Below are 20952 nucleotides of genomic sequence, written 5' to 3' on the forward strand. Positions count from 1 at the left end.
TTCATTTTGGAAAAAAAAACATTTTACTTCAAATACCAATATTTCTTCAGAAAGTATAAATAATGATTTAGGATTGATTTCAATTTTATACAAAAATAATACATTAGGAGGAGAAAAAAAATCATGTCCTTTCACATAAGTATGAGTGCCCTCTGATCAGATGGCAGTAGATATGCCTATAACAGTCACAAACCAATGACATAATAAAAACAATGTAATGACCTAATATTGAACAGGAGACTGGATCTGCCACACGTACTCCCCACGAGCCTTTCTGTTGCCTTTTTGGTGGTTATCGAGAAGGAAAAACTTAGAGCTGATGCTAAACTTTGGTCACACCTTAATACTGTCAGCGTGGGCGTCCACAGCAGCTGCTTCTCTCCCCGACGTTTCTCAGCCTTTTCTGGATTCCTGTATGATTAGAGCCGCTGCTGTCACAACATCGACCTCTTTCATGTCTGTTTTGTCTCTGAATACTCTGAATATTTTCATTCTACCCAGCAGAGGGGAATCCTGTGCCTTGATTTTGTGACATGAGGAGTAATTATGAACAATATTTGCCTTATTTCCCATTGTGGCAGGATGTGGGAGCGTCCCATTCCTGAAATTTCCCTTGAACCTGTGTGCAAACAACTGCTGAATAGGGCGACATCAGGTTTTTCAGATATGGCAGCTTGTGAGACACGCAGCTGCAGCCAAAATTTATATTTACAAGCAGTTCTATCAACAGAATATAATAGCTGTAGGTGAATTCACTGATAAATTCATTTCCAGCCTCACGTGTGTGGAGTTTTGTGCAGAATCCAGTTATACAAAGCATTGCATACACCTATAGACGCATTGCATAGTCCTTTCAAGATTGTCAAAAGTCTTTTCAATCACAGTATACACATTGAACAACTCGCAAACGACCGACGGGGCATTCGTCATTCGCTCTAATGCTAGTACAGTAAACTGAGAGTGAAAGAATATAACATGGAAGACTCCTTTTAAAGCCCAGTAAGAATGTCAAAATGCATGCACGGGATCAATAAAGGTTATTGTGATTGTCACACTGTCTGCTCAAGTGCAAACGCGACACACTTTCAGCCCAGGCGTCCCTTCAGCCTTCACAGCTGCAGGCCACTGTTTCAAGTTTCCGCCTCGAGTCACAGTTTAAATCGTCCCTGAGCCTTCAGTTTGGGTCCACATGAGCAGGTTCTGGTGCTTGGTTTTTGTTCCTTTGTAATGTCACAACAGAGGATGACTGTACAGAAAAAAAGGGGGCGTGAAAGACTGAATACTGTCCTCAAAGATTGTGTTAAAATCATACATCCTTGTTGATCATTTGTGTGCCACAGAGGGGGGGTCCGATCCACGCTCCTCACTTTCAGGTGCAATGAGGGGCTTTTTTTTTTTCTCTCTCTTTCTCTGTCCCCTTTTTTCTCATTTCCACCACCTTGCCCACCGACTGTCGTCACTCCTCCGTGTTTGTTGACTGACTCATCATCCAGCACGCCGTTGCGAGTTATTAAGAGTTGTCATGGTTACCGCAGTGAGAGGGTGGAAAAATGTGCTCGGGTTGCCGGGCACCGAGGAAGTCAGGTGGACGCTCTCACCAAGCTTGAAGAGGACACTGAGGAGGAGAAAGAGGGAAAAGTCAGACTAAGTAGGTCTGCGTTGCATAAAACGGCTAAAACAATCTGTCCTGAGACACACATACATATAAATATAGAAATAATATAAAAATACAGAGCTTTAACAGGGACACTTGTGCTACCTGGTGGAACAGCTCTGCTAAGTGAAGCTTCTACATGATCACTTTTTGTTCATGTAGTCTGAAACGTGACATTATTACTTTCCATTTATTATTGCGTTTATAATAGATGACAGTGGTGCACTGGACTGCATTATATTTACAAGTGTTCTGATTATTTTGGGATGTTAACAGGATAAAAAACATGAAACTTTATACTTCTTCATTCAACCATTTGACTGTTTTTCGGTGCAAAATGCTGTTTTCCGCTTGTTATTTTACAAATGCAAGTACAAAACGAGTTAAATTATAAAATATGATCCATTATAAGCAGAGTTTGTGAGCACAATTAGTCCACTGGGACCAACTACAATGTCAGAGTGCAATTAATTAAGAAAAGTTAGGATAATCCCATAATAATCCCGCAGTGGGGATATTTGCTACAGCAGCAAAGGGGATAGTGCAAAAACAAAGATAACAGTTAAAAATCAATAAAAAGAAACCAGAAATATATGCAAATGCTGTTGACATTGCACAGTTTCTTATATACAGAGAAAAACTACATATTGCACAGATTATCGGCTGAAATATATGTGGTAAAAATACATTAATCTATTTAAATGAATGACTACTTGTAGTACCGTAACCCTAGAGTTAACACAAAGCAACTCTTTGCACATCTGCTTTATGAAACAGGTATGTAGGAAATTTCCGAAAGTTTGTATATACAGGAAATAAGAAGTGTGAGAAATAAGAGGAACTAATTTAGACACAATGTTTGAAGAGTAGAACTGCAGTAAACCTTACGCTGTATGAGGCAGGGTGAGGCAGCATGTATAAATTTGGCATATTTTTTCTGCTTGCTGATGTTTTTATTAAATAGTTAGCTGTTGGTGTTACTTCTCCAGTTAGAAAGTCTGTGACACGTATAAATATGCAATGTGACCTGTTGACTGTTTATATATCGAAACATTACAGCGGTATGGATTCTGGCTTCATATATATTGTTCTTGAGTAGATTTATTACTGAGGTGATTTAGTATTGGTGTCCTTTTTGCTATTACCTAAAGTTGTGCATTTAAGTGTATTTTTTTCTTTCTTCTCTCCATATGCAAGCTGGAAATCCATGGTTTTTGAGACATTAGACATTATGAGACCTTTAAGCATTTACATCCTAATGCATTACCTGGTTTTTGCAAACAAATATGAGATATATTCACGATTCTGATTCTTTATGTTGTTGAATGACGTTTTGTAATTGGCGCCTTCCTATAGATGGATTTCACATGACGTATGCATACTTAATTAGGCAGCTGCATGTGCAGACCCGGTGCAAAACAAAGCTTGTTTAGCTAGTCAACTCGGGATATTTATACACATTATATACACATATTACGTTAAATATGCCTTCTTGTTGTGCTGTTGGCTGTCCGAATCGAAGTAAAGACAACCCTCATTTAAAGTTTTATTCAATACCTGGAGGGGCTCATCCATTTCAACAAAATCGAAGGCAGTTGTGGCTACATGCGATCAACCGGGATAACTGGTCGGAGGCACAAATAAAGAATGCACGGCTTTGCAGTGCACATTTCATTTCAGGTAAACGGTCATTCAGTTTTGATTTATATTTGTAAAATCCTTTATATCATTATCGTGCATGTGAGCGATAATAGGGTGTTTTGTCATTACCGCAATGAATATGTTTGTTGACTTAGCCTTGTTATTTTGTTTTACGGGACTTTAATAATTAAAATAAATACTATTTTAACAGGTCGTGCATCTGACGATTCAGACAGTCCTGATTTCGTGCCTTTGGTATTTCCTCACAGGCGTGACAGTGCCAACAGCACCAAAGCTAAGAACAAAATTGTCAGGTAATTTGTACACTCACACCACGTTTCTGATACTGGACGGTATGTGAGTTCTTGTAGGTGACCGCAAAGCACGAAATTAACAGCATCAAGGGATTTGTATGCCTTTAAATTGTCTTTCGTGTAAACGCTTGGCGAGTCGATTAAATATAAATAGATGTCCGGCCACTGAATATTAGGCCATTGCCTCATATCCTGTAACCACTCTTGTTGCGGCAATGAGTACGGGTCCGGTAGTTGCGTACCTGCACTAAGTGTCAACTTAGTAACAGGTACGATCGGCAGGTGACAGCTCATCAAGGTACGATTTCTTAACAATAACTTTCGGCTGTGCCATTGTTGTATATATGAAACACGCGGATGAACTTTTCACTTTCTGCACCGGGTCTGCGCTCGCATACCTTGTGTTAGTAAACACTGCAAGCCGTCTAGCGCATGAAAAATGTTGATTAGTTGCAGCCTTTTCTATTCAAGATGGCCGTTTTTTCAAACAGTGTGCAAGAGTCTATTTTATGTCTTAAGCATGCAACAGCTGATGTTTATAACATTTTTTAAATTAATTTTTTTGGCCACATGAGGGAACAATTTGTACAACAAACCTGACATATGACCTTTTTATATGTCAGCAAACTAGACTATTTATAAATTCAATCTGTTTTTAGCCTACACTAGCTGCTAAAGGAAATATCTGGCTCTGCTGCTATGTTCAGGAGCTTATTCTTTGGTATTTTCACTTTTCCTGGACAGCTATGGTGGACAGAGGCAGGAAATGTAAGGAAAAAGAGCAGGTGGATGACATGTAGTAAGGCTCTGGGCTTTGACTCCCTGCATTTATTTGGTGCTGGACAGGCAGTGGGCTTTTGTAGCTTATTCAATATAACCAGCTTCTTTAATATATTTTTCTTCCAAAAATGTCAATAATAACATTTAAAAAATAATTTTACTGCTAATATTTCTATTCTCAAGTAAAGCTGTGAACCTGAATCACAGTTTCTCTCCTTTGACTTCAGTAAATGGTCTGAGTACTTCTCTCAGCCACACCTGACCAAATACATTCCTCATCCCTCTTCTCCTGACGATGAAAAGACCTGTTTTTCATTGAAATGCTCTCCTCTTTTTAGACTGTTTGTGGAATTTATTTTCCCCTGCCCGTCCAGGGGTGGAGTCAACCGACCCCGGCGTGACCCTGCGGCCAGCAAACAGCCCCACCTGATAAAGGTGACCCACAGCAGAGACCTGAGTCATTAGACGGCGGCTCTGAGCAGAGGTGAGTCTGAAACAGACTTGGGTATAATGGACAGTTCTGGGTAAACAGCGAGTGTTATAAAGCTCGAGCACGCCGGTCGCGTCATTAGAACGAGGCTGCACCGTCCAAATAAAGTCCTGATAAGAAAATACCTGGGAGAGCTTTCGAGCTAATTGCTCTCTAAATAAATGGGTTTGTGAAATGCTAACGGCTCATGTTGTGTCCAGCGGGGCAGTGGACCGTAACGTAGTGCATTTACTCAAGTACTGTACTTCAATACAGTTCAGAAATGTGCAAGTGTTGCTTTCATTTATTTGACAGCAATTAAGGTTTTACAGGAAAACAAAATATATGCTTATAGAGCTGCAACTACCAGTCAATGAATAGACTCAGGCAAAATTATTCTGCAATTATTTTTATAATCAGTGATTTTTCTGACAAAAATGGAAGAAATAAAATCCCAAGCTCTCAAATATAAAAAATTGTGTGCTTTTTTAAAAAAATTAAATGTAATATTTTAGTGTTTCAGACAAGAGATTTGATGTAGTTCCATATTACAATAACTAATTAATCGAAAACAATCCTAGTTTGCTGCCTTAGAGTGCATTTTTAAAAATTAAGTAAAATCGGTGGTTCTTATCTTTTTTGACTAGTGTCACCATAAATAACATCTACTTTTTTAAATCTGTAAATTAGGATTATATTTGCATCCATTTGATAGAGTTTTCCTTGATATTATTTTCTATTTAAATTTACTATCTACAGAATTTCAGAGACAAATGGAAATAAGAGTGCATTCAACAATTCAAAACATGAACATATAAATCACTCAAAGATACTTAAACATTTATCAAAGTGAATTTATGTTAAATAAATAATTAATTAAAATTTTCTATGTTTCGTTAAATAAAAATGACTCAACACAAACCATCATAAGGCAGATGCATCCAATTCAAAAATCTAAATATGCAAATGTTCAATTTTCTAACGTAATTTAATAGATTTTTGCATGTAAGATGACTTGTAATCAAATATTTTTACATTGTCATTTTGGTGTTTTTAGTATAGTGAAGGATATGAGTATTTTCACTACTGGGTACAGATTTTAAGCATATATTTTAGTTGTTTTAAGGGGCTTTAGGTGGCAGATAAACACTCAAATCGAGCGTTTTGTGTTATTTTTCTTCTCATATGATACACAACGCTCTCGGCTATCATCCCATCAGCCCATGAGTGTGGCAGTAGCAGCTCACGGTACGAGCACTCTGCCTCAGCGTGGGAAATTGAGCGTGTGAAAGCACCGTGGACAACATTTCAGGCTAGAGCGGTCACCGAGAGCAGGGAGAAGTAGGAAAGAGGAAGACTTGTAATTACTAAAAAAAAAAAAAAAAAAACTCCACCCCCAGTCCACCAGCTCATCTCATCTGATCTGCAGCCTGACTGGAGGAAACATAGCGGCACACGATGGTCGAAGAATTTTGATTAACAAGTCTCATTTCCTGATCGCAGAGCTAACTCTCACCGGGGAGAGGAAAGTGAAGAGATTAATCAAGAGGCGTTCAGGATGAGGGAGCATGTGATTGATTACTTTAAGAGGAAATAGGAATTCGGAGGAGTGTCCTATCCATACATCCGACTGGGCGCATTAAACTGTCAGCAGCAGCCCCCCAAAAAACAGAGCAAAAAGATCAGCGTGCACGACTAAAATTGAGTTACAGATTAAATTTGTGTGTGACTTTTAGTGATTTAACTCATTCAAGCTACGTGACTGAACTGATAAAGTTGTATTTACCCAGGAGAGACCCCCAAGTTGCACCATCTTGTTTACAGGAGCGTCCTAATGTGACAGGAATTACACAAGTCAGCACACAATCATAACACACACACACTTCTCCCTGCCGTGATCTACTTCCTGCTTTAAGTGTGTGCTTTGATTGTGCTGCTACTCTCAGTCAGCATAAGGTGAAGGTGTGAGGATGATTTTTGTGTATCAGTGGGAAATGCTACTGAAACAAGCAGCAGCAGCAGCAGCAGCAGCAGCAGCATTACAGCACAAAAAACTGCAATAACATCACAAATTTAATGCTGATTCTCATGCAAATACCCAATTTTATGAGCTAAAATCTAAAACAGCTGGCAGACAGAGGTCAGAAGGTGTGACTCAGATGTGCAGTGATGCCGGTTTAAACCTCACCGTCTTGCTGGAGGACATGGAGCTGAGGGTGCTGATGCTGTTGGCGTCCGTGACCACCATGGCCGAGGGGAAACGTGACGGGTGGGAATATTGCGGGGGCTCTTGCTTGTGAGAGTACACTGCAAAATGGAAAACAGATCATTACATTTCTGCAACTGCACTGAATGAAAATAACAAAAACATAGAATTTCACTGCCTACAGCGTAATGTGATCTCAAGAATCTTCTTCTAAAAATAATGACGAAGAAAAGCTAAAATTGGCAAGTGCAGCTTTCACTTTCACTTTATGCTTTTAATATTAGCAGAAAGTGTGGGAAACTCTTAACCTGAAGTCTAGGAAAGAAAATCATAATTAAAAGACAACAATATGGTGGGCATGTTGTTGTTTAAGCATTTTTTTATTATCACATTTGAGTTTGTCCTTGTACTGAAATTGATGGGTCAGCTCCATTCTAGGGGTTTCAAAGAGAACAAAATACTATTTCTTCTACACAAAGTTTGATTTTCTATTCCTTAACTTTTTCCAGCGACACAGACGACAATCTTTAAACACTTACAGGTTTATTGTTCATCTTTGGGCTCTATCAGAACATGTTTACATGCTTTAATGTTCAAAAACACACATATTTTCATATTTTGTATATTATTGCAGCACTTTCACACTTTCTCTGTCTGTTTTAGTTGCTTTAAGGTCTCTTGAAAAGTCCAGTCGGCTTTTATTAGACAGCTCACCTGACAAAAGCGAGGCAACATTGGGTACTTCTACCCCAAGTAGAAGCAGTTTAAGGGGGGAAACAATGGAAGGAAGCTGCTTGTTCTTTGTTTGAAAATGTGGCAAAACTAGCCGCTAGTCAGGCTTCATGCAAATGTGTTACACGGTCACATAGATAGGTAATAGAAGAAAAATCTTGGGCTTCAAACAAGCATGGACCAAACAAACCATTATAAACAGGGAGATACACTACATTTTTTAACCTCTTATGTCTAAATAAACAGACTGAAACTGTTCAAGAGGTCACAAATGGGCTGTTTTTTGTTTCAACACAAGATACAGACGGTAGAAAAGTGCTACTGACTGTGCGAGTGTGTGACCGTAGCCATGAACGGCTGCTGGCTCATGTGGCTCGGCGACTGCTGCATCAGGCTCTGCTGGTGAGGACTGTGGAGCTGCTGGGAAAACTGCACCGGCTGCAGCGCTGCAAGGCTGCCGGCCACGCTGTTGATCACTGGCACCGTCTGAGACTGTGATGTGTTTAAACCTGGAGGGACCAAGTCAGACATCAGTGTCACATCGCGGTGGAGTAAAAGGAGATAGAGTGGAGGGATTCCGGACTCACTCTGTGCGATGGCCATGACTCCAGAAAGAGGCATGATGAGGTTCTGTGTCTGCTGGTGGCTGTGATGGGAACTGTGGATGTTTGTCAGTGTGCTGACTGGAGGAAGTCCTCCGCCTGAACCTGAAATCTGGGAAATAAAGTTACACCTTTATTGCTGACTTATTTGTTTTCTGCCGACTACAACACTCAGAGCTATGAGAGCTTGACGGATTCACGTTCAAAGTGAAACAGATGTTGGCTGCTAAACAAACAACAGACATAAATGTTGACTCAGTTCAGATTCTTTTGTACAACACCACTCTTGTGTAACTGCACTCATACCGAGCACACAAGCAAACATTGATAAGGAAAAGAAATGCAAAGAAAAAAAGAAAGCACCAAGATGTCAGGGGAAAAGTTGGGCTTGAGATGCGTTGTACATTTATGGATGTTTCTACCTGCATTTTGGTTTGTGCCAGTGATTATACAGTAATGTCAACCCAGATCCTCCCCCTCAGTGGGGCTGCGTCTATTTAACTAAGGCCAGCTGCCCACAGAGGAGAGCCTCACTAGACTCACATTTGCAGATAAAAAACTAGCTGCTATGACTTGTTCTTTGTAATGCTGCTCTAAAAGGCAGAAGTGAACTGACAGAGTTAGTTTTGGAGTTTCCAAACAGCATAAAGTGTTTAACATTATGCCGAATGCTTAAAGAAAGCTGTATTTTGACAGTAGTTTATACATTATATATCAAAAGTACTCTTGCACCACAACTCAGATGCTATGCACAAGTTTCCTGGTCACTAATCAAATATTGGACTAGGGCAGAGGGGAGAAGTAGAAGCAGAGAAGAAAAAAAAGAATCGGGCATAATCAAATGTTGGCGTCATTTCTCTGGCTGAACAAGCAAGGCTCCACCTTTGGCTCCTCTTTGCGAGTCATTTAATCAATAAGAACAGAATGTTTCTTTGTCAGGTTTATTGGCTGAGCAGCGAACATGCCCGGTGCACTTTGGTGAAGGCTGCCCGCAGGTCCAGCCGTGGCCTGCCACCACGGCTCCACCTTCCAAACACAGCAGCACAATGTGCTAATTGTTGGCTCTTGCCAGTGGGTTCATGGGAGAGGAGGTTCAGGAACCTGCTTTGTACGTTTATGCTAAACCTCGTCTTATCTAATCTGAGGCCATGGGGACCCAGGTGTGTCCACTCACCATCTTGGTGTCAGGTGACAGCAGACTGTGGCTGTGGTCCAATCCACCCGGAGACACCTGCTGCAGCACCGACTGGCTGGTGGCCATCGCATTGCTACTGTGGTGGCTGATGGTGGAGGAGGATGTGACCTCGCCGGGGCCTTGGCTGTAACGCACTGAGGGAGAAAGAGAACCAGAGAGGTTACTGAGGTATATAGGGCAGAGAGATAGCAGTTCAGGCCTCTTTCTGAGCCGAGCAGCACCGCCATTCCCCCGACCAACAACACTCGCCTGCTCTTTGACTCAGACAGCAGAGGACAAAGCAAACAAACACACTGACCCGTCCACCGCTGCTATCTGCCAAAGCTCAGCCAAGGCCATTCGCTGTGTACACGCACTCACAACGGCAAAACTCCCATCAGACTCTCTGATCAGCACACAAACGCTACTGATGATGTTCCTAATTACGTCACTTTGAAGGGTCATTCAGATCCCTAACAACAGTGTAAAATAATCAGTTGTGGGTAAAAGTCCTTCAAATATACACCAAAGTGAAAGCACAGTGTCATTAGCAGAATGTGGACAGTAACAGCAGCCATTCTGCCCAAAAAAAGTTCCAGGTTTCTCAAAATTTTATACAGAGTCAGGTAGTTTATAGAGTTAGGTAGTTTAAGTGAAAGCACAGCATCATCAGCAAAATGTGTAACCTTTGGACAATAACATTAGTCACTCCCCTTTAATAGCTTTTTTTAACTTCATATAGTTCAGTTGTTTAGTCTAGCGGCTCCCAAAGAAGTGGATAATGTTGAATAATTGTGATATGATTGTTGGGAAAGGAAAGAAGAATCCAATCTTTGCATTTTTGTGTCAGAGTGGAGGTAAAATGTCTCGATATTTCCTCAAAATCCCACCTAAAGTTCATACTGGAGCCACATTTCACCGTATTTTCAATGATTAAGTGAAGCAATGAAGTGAAAGGTAGTGCCATCACTTAAATCCCATGTCTAGACAACTTGTTGTGTCTCACCGGAGGCCCAAAGGAATGCTTCACCCCCCACACACACAACCGACAATCAAATGCCTGTTTGCTGATGCAGGCCCCCTCTGATATCACCAGAGTAAACATTACACAATTACAAGCAATGTCAAACACATTCTTATCCTGTGGTCTCAGCCTCGCTCGGACACTGAGAGCGTCCCTCCCGCAGTGACAGCGTAGAGACAGACTCTGTTTGCACTCAGATCTCCCATCTTCCCTCCGTCCCTGACCTGAGTGTGACAGCCTGAACGGTCTGTCCAAGTCGCTCTGACATGAGAGGAAGTATTGATATACAGCCGTGTTGAGATAAAAGAGGGAGAGGCGCTGACACTAAAGGTGACAAATGAGGAGAGGAGGGGGGAAACACTGAGTTCTTGATGCTGCTGTAAAGTGGAGCAGGGTCTGAATGGTAAGTTTGCTTTCAATAAACAGGCATCATTGGGGAAAACCAGCAAAAACCATCCTGCTTATAATCATAACAGTCTGAATAATAGGTTGCACATTTAGATAAAGTTTGACAAATTGCTGGGAAGTAGTTAGTCTGGCGCTGTGTGGCACCTTCAGAACTGACTAATCAATTTGTTTTTGTGCAAATCAAACAACAATTTGACAGAGAGTAAATGGTAGAAGGATTTCGCACAGTCTTTACACTCTAAGCTACTGTTTGTTGTATTTTTTAAGCCAAAGCTTTACTTACTTTAGGTTCTTGCTTCCCATATAATCCCCTGAACGTCAAGACCTGCTTAAAAAAATCACCATAATGACACCATTTGTCAGAGCTAGAAACTGTAAAAACAAAAAGAATCAGTAGATTTTCTAACTTTCAGCAGTTCTTGTGCTAATCATATTCACCATATAGGTCAATCAGGAAAACAAACCAAATTTGACTTCAAAATTGCTACATTTCATCAAAATCCCTTTCTTTATTCTATATATTTCAATTGGAAATGATCCATTTGCAGCAACCACACTCTGTAAAAAATTAAAAATTCAATGCTTCCCCTCATAACTGAGCAGACTTTAGTGATTCATTTTTCTTTCAGTTGAACTGCAGGCAGAGTAAACATAGGACGAGTATAGAAACAAATTAAAAATGTACACACGTGGACAAAATTGTTGGTACCCCTCAGTTAAAGAAGGAAAAACCCACAATTCTCACTGAAATCACTTGAAACTCACAAAAGTAACAATAAATAAAAATTTATTGAAAATTAAATAATCAAAAACAGCCATTACTTTTGAATTGTTGATTAACATAATTATTTAAAAAAAACAAACTAATGAAACAGGCCTGGACAAAAATGATGGTACCTCTATAAAAGATTGAAAACTATTTGACCAGAGTGACATGATTAACTCAGGTGTGTCATTTAATTGACATCACAGGTGTTTCCAAACTCATAATCAGTCAGTCTGCCTATTTAAAGGGAGACAAGTAGTCACCCTGCTGTTTGGTGAAAAGGTGTGTACCACACTGAACATGGACAACAGAAAGCGAAGGAGAGAATTGTCCCAGGACATCCGAAAAAAAATGATAGACAAACATCTTAAAGGTAAAGGCTATAAGACCATCTCTAAACAGCTTGAAGTTCCTGTGACAACAGTGGCTCATATTATTCAGAAGTTCAAGACCCACGGGACAGTAGCCAACCTCCCTGGACGTGGCCGCAAGAGGAAAATTGATGACAAATTGAAGAGACGGATCGTTGGAATTGTATCCAAAGAGCCCAGAGCAACCTCCAAAGAAATTAAAGGTGAACTCCAAGGCCAAGGTACATCAGTGTCAGATCGCACCATTCGTCGTTGTTTGAGCCAAAGTGGACTTCATGGGAGACGACCAAGGAGGACACCACTGCTGAAAAAAACTCATAAAAAAGCCAGACTGGAATTTGCAAAAATGCATGTTGACAAGCCACAAAGCTTCTGGGAGAATGTCCTTTGGACAGATGAGACCAAACTGGAGCTTTTTGGTAAGGCACATCAACTCTATGTTCATAGACTCAAAAACCAAGCATACGAAGAAAAGAACACTGTCCCTACGGTGAAACATGGAGGAGGCTCAGTAATGTTTTGGGGCTGCTTTGCTGCATCTGGCACAGGGTGTCTTGAAAGTGTGCAAGGTACGATGAAATCTGAAGACTATCAAGGCATTCTGGAGAGAAATGTGCTGCCTAGTGTCAGAAAGCTTGGTCTCAGTCGCAGGTCATGGGTCTTCCAACAGGACAACGATCCAAAACACACAGCCAAAAACACCCAAGAATGGCTGAGAGAAAAGCGTTGGACTATTCTAAAGTGGCCTTCTATGAGCCCAGATCTGAATCCCATTGAACATATGTGGAAGGAGCTGAAACATGCCATTTGGAGAAGACACCCATCAAACCTGAGACAACTGGAGCTGTTTGCTCATGAGGAGTGGGCCAAAATACCTGTTGACAGCTGCAGAACGCTCATTGACAAATACAGAAATCGTTTAATTGCAGTGATTGCCTCAAAAGGTTGTGCAACAAAATATTAAGTTCTGGGTACCATCATTTTTGTCCAGCCCTATTTCATTAGTTTGTTTTTTTAAATAATTATGTTAATCAACAATTCAAAAGTGATGGCTGATTTTGATTATTTAATTTTCAATAAATTTTTATTTATTGTTACTTTTGTGAGTTTCAAGTGATTTCAGTGAGAATTGTGGGTTTTTCCTTCTTTAACTGAGGGGTACCAACAATTTTGTCCACGTGTGTAAATAGTAAAATATCTATAGCCTGTACAGTCACCATGTTTTATTCCCAATGTTGTTAACACCTGTGGACACTTGAAAAAATGCTGGAAGTCTCAATTCTGTGTTTTTAAAATTTTTGTTAAATAAATAACAGAAAAAATGTGACTTTTGTTTGTCTTTTTTTTTTAGAACTTATGATACTACAACCGTTTCAGAGTTATGAGTCTTAACATCTAGTCATTGTTGTGCTGTGTCCATAGACGTGCAGGACAAAAAATGAGCCCACAGTGAGCAAAAATGTCACAATAAAACCACCCAGAACTTGCTTGGTGTTCAGAGGGTGAATAGACAGAATAAAAGTGGTATCAATCCTTTCATTTAACTATCAGCAAGAGGGCAAACATAATTCAAGCAACCGTATTTCTGATAATGTTGAGCTATTGCTTTGAATATAGATACTTAAAATGCAGATAGTGCACAGGCACAGCGCCATATTTCTTCCTCTAAAGTACCTGTCCTCCATTTTGTACAGCCAACAGACTTCATATTGTCTCCTGCAACATACTATCAACCCCACAACACCCCGCCATGCCTTGTAAACACTGCCGCAGAACAATAAAGCACTCCATTGGACTCATGACCCCCATTGCCACACAATGGAAGAGGACTCATAAAAAGTCAGTTATCTCGGAGCTGGGCAACCTCTTAAAGTGTCCGAGGGAGGAAAGGATGCTATTCAGGCCGGTTTTGTTTCTTTGGGATCGGCAGTAATTCTAGCTGCAGGGAATGTCAGGAGGACTTCCATGAGTAAAAATCAGTGACGCCAGGTTTCTAGAAAGTCACTGAGAGCAGACTTTCTAATCATGTTAACCTCCGTGTACTGCCCAATCCTGTCTTGGAGTTTATGTAAAAGCAGAATTTGGTTTTGGAAGTTGACACAATATCTCTTCGAGAGCAGGGGGAGGGCGAGAACCTCAGAAGGGGAGTGGTAGCAAGGATCTTCAGCTGGTTTAAAAGGCTCTAGCTCCCTGTGTGACCCATGTAATATCAAAGCCTGCCAGCCCAACCCCAGGCAGTGCTCATTGTAGTGCCGCTGCATATGACAGACCTCCTGGGTCTCTGCAGGACGTATCCAGCCTCCTCTTTGTGGCTCTCCAGGAGACAGAGCAGTGGAAAGTGCAGAGCTAGGCCATCGTTGCTACGCCAGCCTGAGGTGACAGAAAGAAACTCAACCCACGGATTTCCCCCCTTTAAGTGCTGTGTCTGATCTGGAACTTCTGACTCTGCTTGTTTGGTAACGTGCAGAACCACATGGCTCAGCACCGATTCAGTTTTATGGTCGTTTTATCTGTCAAATTAACAAACAAGAACCGAAAATACTCGATTACAAGCACAAATCCAGCATTCTGAATCCTACTTAAGTAAAAATGCACAAGTTTCCATCATGAAAAGTAAAATAAAAATACTTGTCATGCTGACAAATACCTCCATGACTGACAAAATATTCTATACAGATGTAACTTATATACAGTTTGAATGTTTAGTCTATGAGTTTCCAACCTAGGGTTTGCATCCCTCCAAAGAGTCATAAGATAAATCTGAGCGGTCGTGAGACAATCTAAAGAAAAATAAACAAAAACATCTGCAACACAAATTTTCACTGTTGTTGACTCAAAAATCTGTGTTGCACTGCAAAAATGTTTTACTTTCACAATGTGAAAAGTTTACAAGGTAAATGTCTCTTGAAACAGGACAAGAGGCACCAACTGGACCGAAATTGTTTTATAAAGTAAGAGGTGACAATCCAAAATGGTTTAATGTTCATCTGTGTCTTGTATTTTATGAGATTAAGATCTACATTTAATGTAAATCTTTCACTTTGTGAAATAAAAAACTAAAGATTATTTCAAGTTTTCTTTAATATTTGCTTTTCTGGGGGGGGCAATAACTGGATATTTTAACCTAATTTGTTGCCCTATAAAAGCATATGAGCTTAACTACATTTTTTTGCATTACAAAAAACTACTAGTAACGCAAGCTTTTAGATAAATACAGTGACAATAAACAAAAAGACCTGAAATATAGTTGAATAGATTCATAAAGTGCCATAAATTGGAAGTAAATTCCTGTCCCTAAGTACAATAACTGAGTAAATACACTGAGCTGTTGTCCACCACTGAAAATAACCTTTTTTCTAAGTTAATAAAATCCAAAGTTTTTATGATTTGTCTGCATATTTATAACATTTTTAAGTTTGGGAAATTTGAAACCCTGTTAGCGGAAGAACGGTAGATAATTCACAGGGAAAATATGGCAAAATATGTAATCTGTCCATGAGATCAGTTTCATTCCCATAAGTATAAAAAAAGGTCACCAGCAGAACTGCATGTCCCACTGTTTGACTGTCTATCCAGTTGTGACCGACTGATCAACGAAGCAAAACCGAATCAATAAAAACTCCCCGAGTGAGAGGAGTTTCTTTGAAATGACCCTGCAGTGACCTCAATCGTATGACTGAAGGTGCGGCAGCGGTTTAAGGAGAGAGAGGAGGAGGTGGGGTAGGGGGGCTACTAACTTTCTCTATAGGCGAAGAAGGGGTCATCAGTCCTGTCTGGCCAGAAAAGAGCCAATACCCCAGTGGACAGCTCCTGCTGCTCCGAGTCTGCGCCCAGCCTCAGCAGCTATACGTATGCCCATAAAGGTGAGGGAAGGAGGGCTTTAAAATCAGTCCTCCTTCGGGCCCAGTGGAGATAAATGAACCTCGGTTACAGTCACTGCAGTCTTCTAACACACCGCAGACAATGGGAACCCCTGCTGAGGCCGAGTATAGGGAGTAGAAGTCAGAGGAGCCCCTTATCAAAGGCCTGGGAGATGCAGTAGCACAGGATTTTAATTGTCCATTAAGCATGCATAATATAGGCCGTGCCCTAGCAACGCAATGAGACAGCCTGCTGGGATATTATTGTCAGGTCAGGGGCTGACACTGAAAAACAGCTGATGCTGTCGGCAGGATGCTGGCAGGACACCTTGTAAGCAGCCAGCTGAGGGGTTTCTGCAGGAGCGAGGTGCTTTCCACCGACTCTGCCCCCTTCTGCCACCACAACCTGATTCCTGACCCCTCTGCAGCCTGAGGTCAGCGCCTGGTCAGGTGTTCTGAGCAACAACAACAACGCACACACTAAAAACCAAAGCAAATAGACAATCCACAAGCGGGACCAGTTTATCCAAAGGTAAAAGAGCAAGCCAAGGCAAACAGTTTGTTTTCCCTTTAAAGCCGGCCTCATGTTCGAACACGAGAGGACAACAATGGGCACCAAGCCAGCATCTCAAATCACTGTTTTATGGATGGTGAGAGATGCCCTGTATGTATCAGCTTTGTTGTGATGTTGTATACGCCAGGTAGACTCGGTCAATACTAATTACTCTCAGTGCAAACACCAGGTCGGGGTGAAATGGTCAGAGCAATAATCGCGTGTCCCTGTCTCCTTGTTTTGGCAACTCTCATTAGCAACCTGCACAAGGAGGAGGAGGAAACGTGGAAATGACGGCATTACGTGGAGGAGATCCGGACGGGTCTGCCTCCCTTCCAAACCTCCCACCTCCCTCCCTGACCCTGGCCTGACCCTGGCCTGTCACAGGATTGCTGCCCTTTGTGTCATGCCTCTCCATGCTGACTTTGGAGTGGAGATTGCAGGTACAATGTGGATTGTTCTCAGTGTGTTTTCAAAGATCAGAATAACAATGGCATTTGCTCAGCTCACTCACTCACGCTCATTGATCACTTGTCCTCTCCTTCTCTCAGCTCTCTGATCACATCAACTCTGCCTCGTTTCTGACGGCGGTTTCGCTCCAAACACAGCTAGATCGTGCACCTTTTGAGCCACTTTCTGATGTTAGCGTACACTTCCTGCATGCAAAGCAAAACCACCTGGTATCTTACTGGGAGGCGAGGCGCTGGTCTGGGGGTGATGTGGCGAGCTGTGGGACAGCAGCGGGTTGATGCCGTGGGTGGGTGCGGTGATGGCATCCATGGCCAACTTCTGCCTGAAGGCTTCCTCTTTGCGGCGGTTGGCGAACCAGTTATAAACTCGCACTTCAGTGACCAGATTGGAGCCAAGGCCCTGAGCTTTGGAGGGGGAGACGCCTCTCTGCAGACACTCGGCCCTGCAGGAGACGAGATAAAGGGGTAAACATTGCTCTCTGGGTGACGTTTCTGCAGCAGGGTTTGCAGGTGAGATGAGTCTACCTGTTGCACTCCTCCACCAAAGCCTCCCTCTCCTCCTTGCTGGGGTTCTTCTGCCTGTCGTAGGCCTGGTACAGGATCTGCTGGGATGCCGGACCCCACTTGAAGCGGTTGCGTCTCATTTTCTTGCAGGACGGTTCGCTGCCCACCTCGTCGCCCGGCTGACCCATGCCCTGACCAGAAGGGTTGAACTCTGGGAAGAAAAAGGCCGGATCCTGATTGCCTTTATCTGTCATAATGCTGGCAGGACCGTGCGCTGCCTGGTTGAACTCTGCAAAATATGAAGGGGCACGTTCAATAAAGCCAATTTCAAACTTGGTTGCGTTTTAACTGTCAGTGCATCATGACAAAACTTGCAGCTGCATCATCCCCTAGATGAGGAAACCTGATATCCCTACAGGTCTGAAACCCAAATAAAGCAACGTGCCACTGCCAACTGCACATTACAGGCCGGAGCCAAGCTGTGAGAAACTCAAATATTAACTTACGTCGGAGAATTTCCCGCTGTTTCCTGACATACCAGGTGTAGAGGGCCGCTCGCTTCTGCGTTTTCATGGGCGTGCCTTTGTTGAGGTGCTGGGAGAGGTGAGACTGGTTCAGCCCTGTGATGTCCACCACCTCCCGTTGGGGGATGTTGTGCTGCTGCATGTAACCTTTGATCATGCGGGCAGCACGCCACGGGTCCTCGCTGGGTTCAGATAAAGCACAGGAGCAGAAAACATTTCAACACTGACCTCGCTGCAGCGTTCAGAAGGAAGTAGCAAACAGAAAAGCCTTCCCTCGCTTGTATTTTATGGCTGAAATAAAGTGTTCTGGGCAAAGTCGTGCTGGCAAACCAGTGTAAATACAAGAAGAAATGCGCCAGATATAATGATAAAGCTGCTTTCTTGGACAAAATCTATGAATCATCAAACACACCCTTGCTAATAGTATCTCTTCCTTGCAGTTTCCCTGTATTTCAAGAGTTTAAAGGCTTTGTAACGATAACGAGTCCCCTCACAGACAGCCCCGTTTATCATTGCAGCCCATTCAATAGGCTGTAAATATTTTCAAAGGTTAGTTCAAGTGGATTCAGGGAGGTTGAGAAACTTGGACTTAGTATTTGGGACCACACTTCAGCCAAGAAAAAGCAGGATTAGGTTTACGTGAAAGAAAGAAGTTCTTAAAAGTGAATTAAAACAAAAATGAAACCCAGCTGAACAGATCTGATCACAGTAAAGCGACACATTTTTGAAAAACTGTCAAATTTTATATAAGATAAAACAATATATTTTAGAATTTTTGACTCAGGTTAAATTGAAAAAATGCATTTTTTTTTGCTGATGACTAAATTATAATTTTAAGTGAGGTTAAAGTCATTAATTAGGCTCCGAAAATTAAACATCAATGCAGAGAAAAGCGAAGCTCAGTGAAAACATATTTACTTTAAATTACATTTCTATAGATTTAGACATTTTCGCATTAAAATCGCGCCTGTTCTTACCTGCAGAATCATCCCTTACAGCTCCAGCAGTAACAGATTGTACAATAAAACCTATTCGGAGGCAAAAATGGAGCCTCAGATGTGAGCAGACACCAGTAATTAGAGCAAATCTACACACGTCTGTTTGTTTTGGAGAATGTGGAGGCCTGCATGTAAGTCTGCAGGTTAAGTGGGAGATGTTAGTTTATAACTTTTGACAATGAATAACCAGATCTCCATTCACTCTAATCACACGCCACTGTGTATCTTTCAGTTGATGATTTATAGAATAAAATTAATAATAACTTAACTACACGTGGGTTCGTTTTGATATTGTCCCGGTGCTGTTGGCAGATGATAGAGCCTCAAATATTAGTTTAAACACGACGAGTGGCTTGATTGGAGATAATTAGAATTAAATGGGTTCGGGATGAGATTGTCTTTTTTTCCGTGATGAGTTCACTGACACGTGAGGAAAAAGACGAAAATTAATTTAAAGTAGAAAATGTAATAATAATAATAATAATAATAATAATAATAATAATAATAATAATAATAATAATAATAATAGACTGATATTGAGCTTGTTGGTTTACTTTCTCCTCATGTTGCCCCCATGTCGCCGGCTTTTTATCGTTGAGAGGTGGAGTATAGTTAATAATAAATAGATCTAAGTTCAGCTGATATTTTCCAAAGGTAAAGAAATAATAATCCTTGTGGATAATTAGTAACCAGAATGTTAAAACCAACCCGTGGCGGGTTATTTTAAATTTGTAAACAAACACAGGAACATGATTTTTCCTATTTGAATGGTTAAAAGCTTTTCAAGGCCCAAACTTGGCAAATACGCACAGGCATTACGCGCTAAAATGACCAGAATAAAACTCACATGAGCGCTTATTTTTACTTTCTTTTTTCAGTTTTGGTTTAATTTAGTTTGAACTGCTTTTGAAAAAGTTTTTAAAGTGGATAAAAGTGAGGAGAACTTACGCCAACATGCGCTCCACCTCGGCTCGTTGCTCCGCGGCCTCCTCCGTGTTCAGCGACTGGAGCTCCTTCAGGATCGGCGGCGTGTCGTAGTCGTCCCCGTCCTCGGAGCCCTCGTCCCCGGACAGCTTGCCCTTGCTGTGGCCGTTAGTGAGCGTGTGGAAAACGGGCTTGGAGTCCACGTCCGCCCCGTTCATTTTGCCGCTCTGAGGCGGAGCAGGCGACAGCGGCAGACTCTCCAGTTTTACTCCAAAGCCCGGCGGGCTGGGGTCCATATCATCCAGGGCCTGGATCAGCACGTCTTTGGTGACTCCTGAGTCCAGCAGGGCGCTGAGCAGCTCCTGCTGCAGGGATGTCAGCTTCGATACCATTTTAGAGAACATTAAAAACACAACATAGGCCTGCTGTGCGCCCGCTGGAGCGCAGGGGAGGATTTTAAAATGGAGGGCAGATGAGAGGGATAAATGGTAGAATAATAATTTAAAAAAAAGTGAGAATAAAGTTCCTTTCCTGGTTTCCGGTGCAGAGCTGTGTGGAGTTTACTGCTGCTGACACCTGCTCCGAGAAGCTGCTTCACTTCCCTGTTGGAGGGGAGGATGGAGCCGCTTTGCCATGATGCTTTCTGAGCGCACAGGAATATAAAACATGGTAATGAGTGGGCCGGCTGATGGAGCCTTATGTAAATCCACAGAATCAGGCCCTCTGTGGGCCGAGGTGGACGTGTTTACACTGCTGCACTGCTGCTTTTATTGGCTCCCCTTATCAGCAAAACTTTGGTGGACTTTGTACCCTGTTGTATATGCCATAAAGACTTTTAAGAAAGGCGAGCAGCACACATCCACATCGCTGGATCAGTGGTTTTATTCCATAAAAGCTCCGACACAAGGCCAGTGTTGGGCCGTGTGGAGGCTCCGATGACAGATATGACTTTATTTAGTGGAGACTGGAGGTGTTTAA

At 41.8% G+C, this 20952-nt stretch overlaps 1 protein-coding gene across 7 annotated transcripts; it reads right to left on the reverse strand.

The window, feature by feature from the left end:
* On the reverse strand, positions 1 to 20752 carry hnf1ba (HNF1 homeobox Ba). Of its 7 annotated transcripts, none has more exons than XM_022196804.2 (10): positions 19999 to 20716; positions 18035 to 18234; positions 17550 to 17739; positions 17232 to 17467; positions 9573 to 9727; positions 8384 to 8510; positions 8123 to 8305; positions 7047 to 7165; positions 6645 to 6689; positions 1 to 1615 (listed from the first exon to the last, which is right to left on the reverse strand). In XM_022196804.2, exons 1-10 carry the CDS (start codon positions 20376 to 20378, stop codon positions 1595 to 1597), a joined length of 1656 nt encoding a protein of 551 aa, XP_022052496.1. In that variant the 5' UTR covers positions 20379 to 20716; the 3' UTR covers positions 1 to 1594. The 7 variants fall into 7 exon arrangements, with proteins under 7 accessions (XP_022052496.1, XP_022052491.1, XP_022052494.1 ...); XM_022196799.2 differs by having other exon boundaries at positions 17550 to 17817; positions 19999 to 20714; XM_022196802.2 differs by having other exon boundaries at positions 17244 to 17467; positions 17550 to 17817; positions 19999 to 20711.
* Between the last annotated feature and the right edge of the window lie 200 nt (positions 20753 to 20952).

This window comes from Acanthochromis polyacanthus, chromosome 13, assembly GCF_021347895.1.
Source record: "Acanthochromis polyacanthus isolate Apoly-LR-REF ecotype Palm Island chromosome 13, KAUST_Apoly_ChrSc, whole genome shotgun sequence".
Lineage (NCBI taxonomy): Eukaryota > Metazoa > Chordata > Actinopteri > Pomacentridae > Acanthochromis > Acanthochromis polyacanthus.